This window comes from Drepanopeziza brunnea, assembly GCF_022702325.1.
Source record: "Drepanopeziza brunnea f. sp. 'multigermtubi' strain 214-2 chromosome Unknown ctg2, whole genome shotgun sequence".
In the NCBI taxonomy this organism is placed as follows: domain Eukaryota; kingdom Fungi; phylum Ascomycota; class Leotiomycetes; order Helotiales; family Drepanopezizaceae; genus Drepanopeziza; species Drepanopeziza brunnea.
The window spans coordinates 532183-546640 of record NW_027094065.1 but is presented as its reverse complement, the minus strand read 5'-3'; the positions used below and the strand labels follow the sequence as shown (position 1 = coordinate 546640).

Below are 14458 nucleotides of genomic sequence, written 5' to 3'. Positions count from 1 at the left end.
ATTTGGAAACTGGTGCTCGGAAACCCCCATCATCTGCAGGGTGGACTGTGGTGTTAGGCAGGATGAAGGGTACTGGGCTTGCGACGAGGCTGGCAAGGAGCGGTGGCAAAGGATTGGGCTCTTGGACTTGGACGTGTAGGAGCTGTCTGCCGCAGACAAGGCCGAATCTAGGGGGGCATGTGAGGGGATATGCTACGAGGAACTCGGGGAAGGCATACGGGAATGGAGCGCGGCCAAAGAGGAAGGGAAGGGTGTTGGCTGCTTCGGCCGTCGGAGGAGTAGGGGTAGGAGCGTCGGTGCTGGCGTTTGGGGACGGCGTGCAGCATGCGTATGAGGCGGTCGAGAGGTCGGGGAGGGTGGTTAGCGTGCTGGCTGTGTGTATCAATGAGTAGGTATGCCCACAGGGTATGGGGGGCATGGGCTAATGAGGGTAGTTACCGCGTTACTTTGAATCAGAACGAGAAGACGGACAATGAAGAGGAGAATAATTTCAGATTGAAGGCGTGCCACCAGAGGTGTGCGGATCGCACGTTGAGGGTGCTGGAGAAGAATGGGAGTATTTTCATCAAGTTGGGACAGCATCTAGTAGGTGATTTAGGAACACGGAAAAGGAAAAAGTGCTAATGGATGCAGAGTGCTATGAACTACCTATTACCCATCGAGTGGACGGCGACTTTTATACCGTTGCAAGATAAATGTCCTGTCTCGTCGTTCGAATCGATAGAAGCCATGTTCGAGAAAGACACAGGGGAAAAGCTTTCGGATTACTTCTCCGAGTTCAATCCGAAACCTATAGGAGCCGCGTCTTTGGCGCAAGTACATCTAGCGACGGTGAAAGAGACGGGACAAAAAGTTGCAGTGAAGGTTCAGCATCCAGCACTAGCCGAATGGGCAAATCTGGACTTGGCTCTCACGCGATTCACCTTCTCAACGTTAAAGAGATTCTTCCCCGAATATGACCTCGAATGGCTCTCTTTAGAAATGGAGATCTCTCTTCCTCAAGAACTAGATTTCCAGCTAGAAGGCCAAAACGCCCTCCGAACTAAAGAGTACTTCTCTCACAAACCCGAGCTGCCTCTCGTCATTCCCAACGTCCTCTGGGGCAAGAAGCGAATCCTAGTCATGGAGAACGTCTCCGGGCACCGCCCTGACGACCTCGAATTCCTCGACGCAAACGGAATCGACAGAGATGAAGTCTCGGCGGCCCTCGCCCGCATCTTTAACGAGATGATATTCGGCACAAACGCCCCCCTACACTGCGATCCTCACGGGGGTAACATTGCCATCCGCAAGAACACATCGAGGCGTGGTGCGAACTTCGACATCATCCTCTACGACCACGGTCTGTACCGTGATATCCCCATGAATCTCCGCCGCTCGTATGCGAAGTTATGGCTGGCGGTAATAGATGCAGATGAGACTAGGATGCGCAAGTACGCGAAGGAAGTGGCTGGGATCACTGATGAGCAATTTCCGCTCTTTGCGTCGGCTATCACGGGGCGTGATTACCGCGTGCTGACGAAAGATGTGTCCATGGCGCGGACTGCCGAGGAGAAGAAGAGCATCAACGACGCGCTTGGGGAGGGGATGTTGCAGCAGCTGGTGCAGATGCTTGGGCAGGTGCCACGGATCATCCTCCTCATCTTGAAGACGAACGACTTGACGCGAAGTCTAGACGAAAACCTGCAAACGAGACAGGGGCCTGTGAGGACGTTTTTGATCCTGGCGAGGTATTGCTCGAAAACGGTGTTTGAGGAGCAGCTGGAGATCTTGATGGGGAGGGGGAGTCTGTTCTGGCCTGGGAATCTGTGGGGGTTGGTGAGGGCCTGGGCGGGGCATTTTCGGGTCGAGATGAAGCTGGGGGCTTTCGAGGCGTGGCTGGCTTTCAAGAGGGGATTGAGCGCTGTTGTTGGGTAGATAGATGCTGGGTGCAGGACGAACGTTTGTACATACATAGCGGGTAGCTTGAGGGATGGGGGTAGATAAATAGATAGATAGACGTGACGGCGGTGCTCTCCTCGTTGAGTGGGCTACGAAGTAGTTGAAAAACATACCCGATATCCGAACCGACATACACACACGTCTTCTCACGCAGGCTTCACACCTCCCCTCCACCTAAAGTGCAGCGTACTACTCGCTGTGTTCGCGCGAATTCTCTTGGGTCTTTCTCCTTTTCTTTGCTCGGTGCGGTTTCTTGGTTTTTTTTTTTTTTTTTTTTTTTTTTTTTTGGCTTGGGTCAAAGCGGCTGGATGCGATGCGATGCGAGTCGAGGTGAAGAGAAGAAGAAGAGAAGAAGAAGAAGGAGAAGTAGAAGAAGAAAAGAAAGAAGGGTTTTTTTTGGGGGGGGGGGGGGGGGGGGGGGGGGGCAGTCTGGTTCCAATCCCGATGCTCTGGTACTCCTACTATTACTATAGTGCAGTGCAGCTCAGAAGCCCCTCGGCTACGTCCTTCAGGTGTTGGCCAGATACGGAAAGAGGTTGCTTACTGACTGACCGTCCCCAGACCGGAGCTCCGCATGTTGATATCCTACATCGCCAGCCGCAAGCGGATGAAGCAACTGCTTTACTTATTGCTAGAGCACCACAAGACCAGCCAGAAAGAGAAGTTAGTCACCTGCATCGAGGGGGGACTTAACAGCTGGCTGGCTGGCTGGCTGGCTGGCTGGCTACATGGTCATAAAGGAGAGGCAGGAAGTCCGTGTTCCGAAGAGAGAGTCCGCAGCCCGAAGACCAATTCGCCCATTCGGCAGCGCACGTCGCAGCCAGCACCCCATGGGAGGTCCTAGGGCGGCAGGCTTCGCCTGCTACCCGCCCGACGTAAATAAATACAACAACAACAACGTCGCAGCCAGCACACAGCGGATCCGGTTTCCACCACGCTGCCGCTGGACGGGATCGGGTTTTCGTCTTTGCCAGCTCCGTGGTCAACTGCGTGTGTTTTTCGGTCTGGGTGTCTATCCTTCTGGTTCTGGACAGATCGGGAAGGAGCTCCCCACGGCAACCAGGGATACATTCCCGTGCCGCCCTGGTCTGCTCGGAGATCTCTGCTTGAGTCGGAGACTGCCGGCTCTCCGTCTGCAAGAAGAGAGAGGGGAGGGAGGGAGGAAGGGGGACCCAAGAATAATCGCAACTTGCTAGGTACTCGCTATGAGTACTTTGCTGATGATCAGCTCATGCTCCCTCTCTCCCAGTCTCAGCCTATGAGCCACCAAAAAAAATCAAAAAATCAACAAATCAAAAAATCAAAAAATCAAAAAATCAAAAAATCAAAAAATCAAAAAATCAAAAAATCAAAAAATCAAAAAATCAAAAAATCAAAAAATCAAAAAATCAAAAAATCAAAAAATCAAAAAATCAAAAAATCAAAAAATCAAAAAATCAAAAAATCAAAAAATCAAAAAATCAAAAAATCAAAAAATCAAAAAATCAAAAAATCAAAAAATCAAAAAATCAAAAAATCAAAAAATCAAAAAATCAAAAAATCAAAAAATCAAAAAATCAAAAAATCAAAAAATCAAAAAATCAAAAAATCAAAAAATCAAAAAATCAAAAAATCAAAAAATCAAAAAATCAAAAAATCAAAAAATCAAAAAATCAAAAAATCAAAAAATCAAAAAAAAAAAAAAAAAAAAAAAAAAATTACCAAAAGTTTCAAAAAAAAAAAAAACACGCCGAGTGCTTCAACAGGTCACGGGGGCAGATCCCCAGCTTGTCAGACCAGTTCACTCTCACTCACTCATTCAAGCAACCCGCAACTCGCAACGACGACGACGACGACCATTACACCCTCGCGCCCCCGACGCAGCCCGCCGGGAGCTACCTACCACGTCCGGCTCGCTGCGAGCTGGTCAAAGGCGAGATCTGCCCGGCCGTTACGTGTGCTGGACTGCGACGGGGGGAATCTCGATCGTTCGTCTACCGGTATCCATCCATCAGAGCGGGAAGGAGGAGAGGAGGAGAGGAGGAGAGGAGCCTGGGCGCGAACGTTGTAGCAACGAACAGGGTGCGTGGATGGAGCGGGCGCCCCCCCCGCTTTTTTTCCGCGATGGGGAAGAGTGGAATGGAACGAGGAGGAGGAGGAGGAGGAGGAGGATTTTGCTCATCCGTCTGTCTACTTGTGGCTTCGAGGGCAAGGAGTTGCTTGCTTGCTCGCTTGCTGCTGGTTCTGGGTGAGGGTCTGGCTGGGTTGGTAACATGGGTTGGCAGCGAGTCCACCACACCTGGTTTCATTTTCTCTCTTTTTTTTTTTTCATTTTTGTTATTCCCCTTTTGCTATTTACTTCTGTTTCTCTTCTCTTCTCGAGAGGATAGACCGACCGATAGCGGCTCAGGCTGGCAGATGGCTTTCATCTCCTTTGGAACTGCGTCTGCACGCATACGATCCCGTAGCTGGAATCCCGCCATTCCTCCCTCCCTTTGTCAACCTCGCCCTTTATTCAAGCTTGCGGAGCCGAAGTATATATATATTGAAAATAAAAATAAAAATAAATTTAGACCCGAGACCACGCAGGAAAAAGCAGCAGGCAATATTCCATCCACACTGCAAGTGTCACAAGACTATATATATACACAGGGTCCTATATCCATAGCATTATCAGCAAAGAAGTAGGTAACAGCGCCAAACAGCGTCCCAGCTTCCTTTCGAGTACCACGTGTGACTCCAGAGGCAGCTAGGTATTAATGACCTCACTCAGTCCGGCCACCGCTGACAGCAGACCACCACGCACCGAAGGGTGTGAGTCTTGAACAAGCGAAGGCTAGTCGGTGTATATATATATATATATATATATATATATATATCTGTAACATGATATGTATGAACGCAAATAAAGAGAGACAGTCGAGAGGGGGACAAGTAAAAGTAAAAATCGCTGGAGGCTCGCTCCGACCTCTCCCGCGTCCAGACACCAGACAGGTGGCTCGCAACTACCTCGCGCGTCCGCGCCGTCTCGTGGTTGGAGCCGTCCTTTCCTGCGAGAGGTAGTGATGTAAACACGGATGGGGAACCGAGCCTCAGAAACACCAAGGAAGGCCGTTCGTGGCTGCTGAATGCAGGGTTGCGCTTTTTTTTTTTTTTCAAGAAGAGAAAAAGAGGAAGAAGGAGAGAAAAGAAAAAAAAGAAAAAAAGAAAAAAAAACTGCACAGGAGGCGGATCCCCAGTCTCAGGAGTTGGGACATCACTACCGGTAGGCGGGCCTGGCAGGACAACCCACGAATATCCGGAATCACTACAGTACAGTACAGTACAGTACAGTAGTGATCGCGATGAATTCGCCATGGCAGGAGCTCCAGTGCCTTGCTGATCGACAGTATGAAGGGTTGTCTAGGCAGAGGTATCCCGGACTCGTCGTTTGTTTTTCTTCTTTTTTTTTTCTCCCCCTCGGTAAGGCTCGGCTCGCCGCTCGCTTGGGGTCAGTCAACAACGAAATTATACTGCCAAGAGCATTGCGTGAAAATCAGAAGAAATGGTCCGACGCGTCTGGCTGAGCGGAGCTTCCAGCCCTCACTCACTCGGCTCACCTGGTTGAACGACGCAGTCAGGCGACCGGCGCGCGATGAGTGCTGGTCTCTGAACGAACTGGTTTGACATCAATGGTATATACCTATAATATGATAGAAGACTTCATCGGGCTCGCGAAATCGAGATGTCAAGGGACGGCAAGCTTGAGAGATCACTTACCTGTTACCAGAAGTCCAACCCCGTACACGGATGAGATTTGTTGCGGGATGGGTGGTGTACTACCGTAGGCTGAAAATTGAGATTGACGCCATCGGGAATACGTGTACGGAAGTAAGTTTCAGAGTTTCAATAGAGTTCTCCTCGCTGTTTAAAATTTCTATTTCGGGATTAGCGCTTCATCTGAAATCGCTTTCCCTGGTCCTTGGTGTACACACCACAGCACGTTGGAGGGCGATTGCTTCTTTGCTTCTTTGCAGGCTGGCTGGAGTGCTGATGTGGAATCTTCACTTAGAGGGCGAGAGGGCGAAACATCCAGCTTATCGAGAACCTAGAATTTGATCGTGTCAAGAACAATGACGAAATCCTAAGCTTCTCCCACAGTGAGTAAGAGTGACGATCTCGGGATTGCATCATGTTCAGCGATGTGGACAAGCAAGGTTTTTTGCCGTGTTTACCGACACCCCGAGAAGTTGAGATTGTTGATGTCGCCTGACGGCAACAGAGAAGGCGTACAGAGTAAGCGCTGGATCGGCTGGCCGGTTACATACGGTAGCAAGGTCGACTCGGCAAGAATAGGATGGGTGTAAACTTCTCCTGGTGGCCGGCCATGTGTAGAAACCAAGCTCATGACTCGCCACCAATTAGACATTTGCCTCCTCCTCGTCCTCGATATTGCTTTTTCGCTCTCCATGACATTTGCTAGGTAGTACGTACTACGTACTACGTACTACGTATGTATGCATTGGGAACGTTGACCGACGAGCAACCTTTACCTGCGCTGCGCGAGCGAGCAAAGAGAGCTCGAGTCATGCGAATGGCAGCTGCAGTGGAGCTCCTGAATCTCAACCCAGTGAGTCGGGCTCGCGCTTCGGCTGCCTGCGCCGAATCCCCTGTCGGGTGTGGAAGTCGACATGCAACGGGGGTCAAATCGGTACTGAATTCCAAGATACTTCGGTATGACGATCATTGGAATGGCATCATACTTCCAGTCTTTTCACGATTTTCTCCATGGCAAATGAGATCAGCATTGTAAGCTGCGAGAACTTCGGTATACAGGGATCCGCTATGCGATGCTCTGTCAGTACTTACGTACAGTAGCAAACTTTAAAAATCCGTATTTGAATTGAGTTCAGGCATGTTTTCTTTCGACGCTGTACTGGTAGAAAGTGGATATTCCGGCTCCTTGTCCATCGCTTGCCGATGATGATGGGTCGGCGAGAAAGCAAAATATAGTGGGTTCACATTTAGACCCGATACAGTAACACCTGGTTACAGAAAAAAAAACATGTTACAGTAACCCTTACAGGATTCGGAAGTTAAAGCTCGCCAACTCACCGTCCCGGTGGTCTGACATGCCCTTTGGACTGTCGGAAAATGTGAGGTTAAGAAAGGCACAACGGGCTCTGCAAAATTCGTCGTTTTCGGCTCGTCCCCAAACAGATGGTCCGCTTAGGGCCGGATATACATCGATCGGTCCTAGGAATAGCCATGGCTTATCGTAGCCCTCAGGGATGATGTGATTAGCAGGATCGACCGAGAGTTTAAAAGGAGAGAGCGTTGCCAACAAAAGCGAGATGTGTAAGCACTGGAAGCATTTTCCAGAGGCGAAAAGAAGTCGGAAACACCACCAACAAGGGAGGGCCTCGACGACGGTTTTTCGACAAGCTTCTAGCCGTTTGAGTGACGAAAATAGTGGATTTGAGGGGTGCAGAATGCTGCGATGATAATATATGGAGAAAGTGGCGTATGAGGCGGATGATGTGATGAAACCTGGCTCCCAGACCCTGCGAGGAGGGGGGGGAAGGGGGAAGGGGGAAGGGGGAAGGGGGAGGGGGGGCATCGCGGAATTTGGGCGCATTACCTATTGAAGAGTCTATCCGTAGTGGTGAACAGAATGTGAAAAGGGGGGTTTTCCGAGCTGGTGCCAGCCACACCCCACTGATAGATTTTGAGCCGCTATCTGATCAAAGTCTGGTATCAGTCAGTCAATAATATATTGTTGATATTATTGATGCATGAAATATGCATGACGCGACGGACATTGATTGCAATGGCTGCCCGTGCGTCGGTCGTCCTACGGTATGGTTGTACACTGTAATTAACTCCTATACTGTAGAAAGCTGCCGAGGTGAAGTGAGGAGAGGTGAGCTAAGGTGAGCTGAGGTGAGCTGGGGTGAGGCTGGGATATCAATATATAGATAGCCCAGCAGAGCTTGTCTACCAGTCGGAGCTCAGCCGGGACTGGAGATTAGGGGGTGTTGGTGTAGTTGTAGTAGTAGTTGTACAATAGTAATATAGTAGGTAATATAAGGCAAGCAAGTCAGTCGGCCCTGTCCTTGTACTCTGGGATGGGACGGCAAGTCAGCTATAGCCTTTTGCCTTGCTCACATTACTCATGTCAGCAGTGTTAAGCGAGTTCAGCCCAAGTCAACACAAAGTCCTCCCGGTAGTCCAAGTCCAGGTCAAAGTTTGTTAATAATAAGTCGGTCAGTCCTACCCCCTTGTCAACCTTATTAGAAATTTATTGCACAAGTTGTTAAAGTGTAAAGCAGTCCGCCAAGATGTAATATCAGCTCACCGTGCCGTGAAATCTGTCGCCTGAATCCCCCGAGCACAGAGATAGAGACCCATCTATATATCCATCCGTCGACAGTATCCATCCATCTGTCTATCTATCTGCCTGCCTGCATCGATTGTCTCATACCCGGTCTAGGACTTCAGGGTTGTTTCTTGTCTTGCCGTCCGTCTTACCGTCCCTAAGAGGCGTAGTCGGTATCTGCTCAAGACCTGTTGTTGCCCAATTCGATCGAAAAGAACTGGGTGTGTGTGTGCTCGGTGAGCTGAGTGAGCTGGGTGAGTAAGTGTTCCTTATCGATGGCTTCCTCCTTTTGCAAAAAGAAATAAATAAAGAGGCGTTGCATCCCCAGTACCAGTGGCCCTTGGCCGTCCAGTCACAGTCACATCTTCTGCAGCCATCTTGGAAGGCTGGGTCACACAAGAGATATATATACATATACCTACGGTACATACGTATACACATAGCCTGTTTGACTAGACGGGTAGTACCTCGTACAACCACAACGCACGCCTTTCCAACTCCAACCAAACCCCCTCTTCCACCTGCCACATCTGCCCTGCCTGCCTGTCTTATATATTATACTTGCACCACCATTCGCCCCAGCAAATCCATTTGTCCATTTCAAAAGCGTCCCTCCCTCCACAATGCTTTTCAGAAATAACGCCGGCCTTCTTCCTTCATTCCCTTTCAAACTTCCCGCCCATACCATCAACCCAATCAGCACCCCTGGTACACAGGCTATATCCTTCTTATCAATGAGCAACGACGGAGGTATTGATAATGGGGATGCGAAGCCGCAGTCAGCTTCCGCATCGATTGTCGCACAAGCTCTGGAGTTTGCCAGAGACTCGCCCGAGGGAGCCCAAGACCCAACTGTCGTAACCGTTCTCGGGACGGCGCTGACGGAAATCTGGAGGAAGATTGAAGCCCAACCCGCATCCTATGTGATGACCAGGGACGAATTTGCTGTCTTCAACTACTTCCAAGACCTCTTCATTGGAGACCAACTTGCTATTGCCGCGAAAAGAAGATACTGGGATCACCTACAACAACTGTCTAACGGGGCATAGGCTTCTGCACACAACAACAAGACTCAAAGCCAGACCCATCGTTCCGCCCTTTCGCGCCTCATATTTTGGGAGTTCTCCACGGCAGCAGGAAAACCTCGCGATGTCTCCGAGTATCAAAAACACTGGCTTCTCTCGTGTCGCCACTGAAAGCCCATCTGAAAAATCCGTGGCCAACGAACCCTCTACCCCCTCCATCTCGGAAAAGGGAGACCTGTACGCCACTTCCCAGGGAATACTTTATCCTGTCCACTCTCTTAAAACTTTTCTGTTTGCAGTTTTGGCATCTTGCACTCTCCTGTTCTGGCTGCTCACTGCTTGTTTGCCGGCTATCGACGGGCGATCTACCGAAAACTTACCCTCAACGGCTGTCCTGGTCAAAGGTGCAGAGCCCTTAAAGGCTGTCCCGGTCAAAGGTGCAGAGCCCTTAAAGGCTGTCCCGGTCAAAGATGCAAAGCCCTTAAAGGCTGACCTGGTCAAAGGTGCAGAGCCCTTAAAGGCTGTCCTGGCCAAAGCTGCACAGCCCTTAAAGGCTGTCCTGGTCAAAGATGCAGAGCCAGCACCTGCTCAAGCGGCATCGCCCTCTGGACTTCTTGAAGTCTTCCAGGTCTATCAACCCGTACTCACCCCACGCGGAGTCACGGACGAAACAATTGCGGAAAATGGATCATCAAACACAACCGCCATTGCCCCGATTGAAGTCACCGGCAGCTGCCAGGCCCTTCTAATGGAGCATTCGTTTGCCTTCTCTTACGGCCTACCGTTCGTCGGTAAGTAAAGCCTCGCTTGGGTGTTTCTTGGCTAGCGCTAATTTACTGTAACAGGCAACTACACACCCCCTGAGTGCAAGTTCAACCGGGTGACCATGAACTTCACCGTCACCTCCAGAGGCCGCCAATTCGATAGAATCGCGCTCATGTACTTTGGGGATACCGAGGTTTGGAGAACCTCCACTGCCGAACCGAGCGCCACTGGCATCCGGTGGGAGTATATCAAAGACATGTCGCACTACCTGTACTTCTGGAACTCGCCCCAGACCCTCATCTTCGATCTCGGAAACTTGATAGACAGTACCTACACGGCACCCTTCAACACCACGCTCACTGCCACCTTTTTCATGGACCAAGAAACGGATGAGCCAGCGTCGCTGATCATCCCCATCTCGACAAGAAGGGGAGCTGACAAGGCCGCGAGTGTGTTCACTCTGCCCGCCGACAACGCGACTACCACTGTCAGCCTCCCACGAAATGCCAATCGAGCTGTCTTCTCGGTCTCCGCGTGTGGACAAATGACCGAGGAGTTCTGGTGGAGCAATGTGTTACAATCGGTTGTCGACACTTTTGGGCCCGATGTCGGAACCCTCTATGGCTACTCTCCATTTCGCGAAGTGTACGTACGATTTTTTTTCAATCTCTCAGAGCCCTCTCCTCCTTCACCATTGTCCAAGTGCCGATGTCGTGGGATCCGCTCGGCCCTTCAACGTAAATGGCGCTGATTATTTTTGTAGCCAAGTTCTTATCGACGGGCAACTCGCTGGTGTACACTGGCCGTTCCCTGTGATATTTACCGGTGGTATCAACCCGGGTCTGTGGCGGCCTATCGTTGGCATCGATGCGTTCGATCTCAGGGAGCATGAGATTGACATCACCCCATGGCTACCCATACTCTCCGACGGAGCGGAACATAGCTTCGAGATCCGAGTCGTCGGCATTGTCGATGATGGAAAGAGTTCCGGAACGCTCACACAGACAGTCGGGAGCAGCTGGCTAGTGACCGGGAAGATTTTCTTGTGGCTTGACGAAGACCCGAATTCCATCACGGCCGGAGAGGCACCTAAAGTACTCCTGCCAGAACCGACCATCGAGCTCTCCCATTCGGTAAAGCAAAACTCTACTGGAGCAAACGAGACTTTGACCTACAACGTCAATGTCAAGCGATCGCTGTCCGTTTCATCGGTGGTGACCACACAGAGCGGACGCTTCGTCTCCACTTGGACACAATCCCTCTCGGTCACCAACTATGGGGGGCTCATCGACTTCGGGGCCATGCAGCTGAACAACCAGACGACCACGGGGAACGACGCATCGCTCGGTGCCGGTGGTACCCAATACAAGTCCTCTTACACTTACCCGCTGTACGCCAACAGCACTTACAGCGTCCAGCCCAGCGGCAACTTCACCATCGAGGCCGACCTCCAGCAGGGCCTCGATCTCGCCGTGCAGGGCAAGTCTGTCTTCCCCACCGGCCTTCAGCCCTTCGCTCGATTGCCCGAATCCGCATCCCTCGTGTCGTCGGCGCTGTCAGGAACGTTCTTGAGCACGAGACTGAAAGGGATTGCGCAGTACTTCGGATCCCCGGCGGCGGGCGTGAGCAGGAGCTCCGGCAGGACGAGTCAGGAATTTAGCTTCACGGGTACCTCTCTGAGCGAAGGGACGGCGGACAGCGAACTCTACTACAGGAATGTCGATGCCGTGAACGCCACTGTGGTACGAGATTACGAGAGCCTGGTTAGAGTCGAGATCGGTAGTTATGAGAGACCTGAGGACGATGTTGCGAACGCCCAGATGGTGAAGGGTGTGGTGAGCCCGAAGGCGGCCTTGGGTAGAGGTTTTGGTGAGCATAAGGAGTTGCTTGTGCAGACTAATGTGTGATACTGGTGGGGTCAAGGTCACACACAGGGAGGGAGAGGCTGTAGGGTGCAGAATAGAATAGTTCTTTGGGCGGATTCCTTCTTTTCTTGACACTCAATGTAGGAAATTCCAATCTGGCCTGGCTTAACTAAATGACAGGTTATGATTCGGATGAACACACATGTATATGGACAGTATGTTTGAAGATTTGAGATAGATGGCTGGAGGGGGATAGTAACATGAAAATGAGATTCCCAAGGACTACTTGGCAGAGAAGCAATCCGGTGTGATCGTGCGTGACCAAGACTTAGGTTATACCATCTCCAAGTTGGGCGAGAGAACGACAAGTGGCGTGGAAAATGCAGAATTACATCAGTGAATATCAGAAGCCGGATATTTTCATCCGCCACCAAGGCGTGGGCTGGGCATCGCAAGCGGATCGACAGGTATGGATTCAAGCTCCCTAAGGAGCAACCTGAATAAGATCCACCACGTACCCTATTTTGATATCACATATTCCGGGCACGCCATATCAGAGAAAACATGGTATTCGAGCGCTGGTAGTTGGTGGTGGGGGATTGACGAATCTATTCATCAGCCTCAAATGCCGCTCATTTCAGACAGATGCGAGCATCCATGCGCAACCTTGCAAAAAGAGTAACACCCCCATTGCCCCAAATGTGCCCGTTTCATTGTTTGTTTGTGCGAAAATCAGACCGAGATAAGAAACCTACTCCTCTACGAGCGAGGCTTCTCCTTCTTCTCCTTCCACAGCGCAGACAGACCGACTCCGGAGACCTTGACGACCTTGAATCGCACACCAGGAATATCTCCCTTCGCCTTTCCCTTACGACCGAAACCTGCGAGGAGGACTTCATCGTTCTCGTCGACGAAGTTGAGACAACCATCGTTGGGAACTGTGTTTTTCCATCAGCCATTGCTCACTCCACTCCATCTCAACACCCCCAACGCCTGGCCCATCCACCCTTGCAACCCTGTTCTTCTAGACCGTGAGTGAGATATTTGTGTCACAACGTACCGAAAGCGGTGACCTTCTTTCCGTTCTTGATCAATTGAACTCTGACACACTTTCGGATGGCTGAGTTGGGCTGCTTGGCCTCAACACCGACCTTCTCGAGAACGATGCCCTTTGCGTGCGAGGATCCTCCGAATGGCGACGACTTGAATGCGGTTCCGAGAGCGCGCTTCTTGTAAGACAGATCGGCCCATTTTTGCTCGCGGCGGTGATTGTGGAGCTTGCGGGCAGCGTTGAGACCACGAGGCTTTCCTTTACCCATGATTGCTGGCAGATGTTAGGTGCTGATCGTGTGTGAGGGGCGAGAGGATTTGAGGTGAAAGGGTGGGGAGACGTACCGGTTTATGGCGATATGGGGAGAGATTATTTGGCGTTGGAGTTGTCGACAAACGTTCTAGGGAATTTGAGATTTTGGATCGTGGGCAACCGACTAAGCGAGGGCGTCAACGCCAAGCCGCAATCACGTGTCAGGTCTAGTCTTGAATACCACAGAAGGGCATGTTAGAGTTCGATATCGGCATCCCGTTCCTCGGACGGAATCCCAACTTGTTCGCGACCAGAGCTGCAATGTGACGATGTCGTCGTCGCCCAAATCCAAGGCCAAGCAGCTGCGCGAGCCTCCACCATCTCTATTCCTAGGACCCCCCTCTCAAAATGCCTCTCACGTCTCTCTGCCTGGGGTTACTACAGTGCAGCCTTCAAAACCCTCACGAGCACCCCTCTTCCGCCAGCGTTCTCATCTCGCTGCACGCGGTAACCTCGACGGTTCGCCAGATACAACTCTCGGGTCATCACTACCACGAAATGCTCCGCCGCGACAGCAGCAGGATGCAGAGGTTAAGAAACAAGCGGACAGGACAGATGCTCTCTGGGCTGAGATGCAGACTACGCTGGAAGAGGTGGAGTTGAATGCTGTCAGTGGCACGCATGTGTTTGGTGCCGAGCACGGCAAGGCATTGGAAAGTCTGAGAGCTGCACAGATTGAGTTGGCTCAAGCATGGGCTAGGAGTGAAGCCGATGAAGCCATTGAAAGTACGGACAAGGGCAGCAAGACAGTCGGGGGGAAAGGCCTGGCTTTTGGAAGCGAGGCTCGGAGTGCTTTGGACACCGCTGGGAGCACGGTTCCGAGTGCGAGTGGCAGACCAGGCAGTAGTGGTATTGCCATGGGTACGGCGCATTCGATGGGAAGTAGCATGGAAGAAGAGACGGAAGCAGACATATTGCTGGCGAGGAAGAGGAGGGAGGCCAACGATCGGTATTTCCAGAGGGTCAACGAAGGAGTGTTGGATGTAGTTGCGAAGCTAGAGCACGTAGCAAATGCTATGAAGGCTGTGGAGCAAGAAAGTAGGGACATATGGGGCGAAAATGAAAGTACGAGGACGAGTCTTCATGAACCTTAACTTGGCAGGTCTGCTTTTGGCATAGCGATGGCGTCTGAGGGTATACTTTTGAGGTTGAATTATTCCCA

General features: G+C 51.1%; 5 protein-coding genes across 5 annotated transcripts; 4 read left to right on the top strand and 1 right to left on the bottom strand.

Annotated features, from left to right (window-relative positions):
* Positions 1 to 62: 62 nt before the first annotated feature.
* On the top strand, positions 63 to 1917 carry L3040_001362 (uncharacterized protein; the record flags this gene model as incomplete). Its single annotated transcript, XM_007292915.2, has 3 exons — positions 63 to 388; positions 435 to 585; positions 634 to 1917. The coding sequence occupies 3 exons, from the start codon at positions 63 to 65 to the stop codon at positions 1915 to 1917; spliced, it is 1761 nt and encodes a 586-aa protein (XP_007292977.2).
* Positions 1918 to 8901: 6984 nt separating this feature from the next.
* L3040_001361 (uncharacterized protein) lies at positions 8902 to 9327 on the top strand (the record flags this gene model as incomplete). Its single annotated transcript, XM_007292914.2, has 1 exon — positions 8902 to 9327. One exon carries the CDS (start codon positions 8902 to 8904, stop codon positions 9325 to 9327), a length of 426 nt encoding a protein of 141 aa, XP_007292976.2.
* A 100-nt stretch (positions 9328 to 9427) lies between these two features.
* On the top strand, positions 9428 to 11975 carry L3040_001360 (uncharacterized protein; the record flags this gene model as incomplete). Its single annotated transcript, XM_066156713.1, has 4 exons — positions 9428 to 9740; positions 9807 to 10094; positions 10149 to 10713; positions 10832 to 11975. The coding sequence occupies 4 exons, from the start codon at positions 9428 to 9430 to the stop codon at positions 11973 to 11975; spliced, it is 2310 nt and encodes a 769-aa protein (XP_066012740.1).
* Positions 11976 to 12692: 717 nt separating this feature from the next.
* Positions 12693 to 13490, bottom strand: L3040_001359 (uncharacterized protein; the record flags this gene model as incomplete). The annotated part of the gene is made up of 5 exons (XM_066156712.1): positions 12693 to 12871; positions 12994 to 13189; positions 13249 to 13257; positions 13329 to 13384; positions 13478 to 13490. 5 exons carry the CDS (start codon positions 13488 to 13490, stop codon positions 12693 to 12695), a joined length of 453 nt encoding a protein of 150 aa, XP_066012739.1.
* A 75-nt stretch (positions 13491 to 13565) lies between these two features.
* On the top strand, positions 13566 to 14390 carry L3040_001358 (uncharacterized protein; the record flags this gene model as incomplete). Its single annotated transcript, XM_007292911.2, has 1 exon — positions 13566 to 14390. The coding sequence occupies one exon, from the start codon at positions 13566 to 13568 to the stop codon at positions 14388 to 14390; it is 825 nt and encodes a 274-aa protein (XP_007292973.2).
* Between the last annotated feature and the right edge of the window lie 68 nt (positions 14391 to 14458).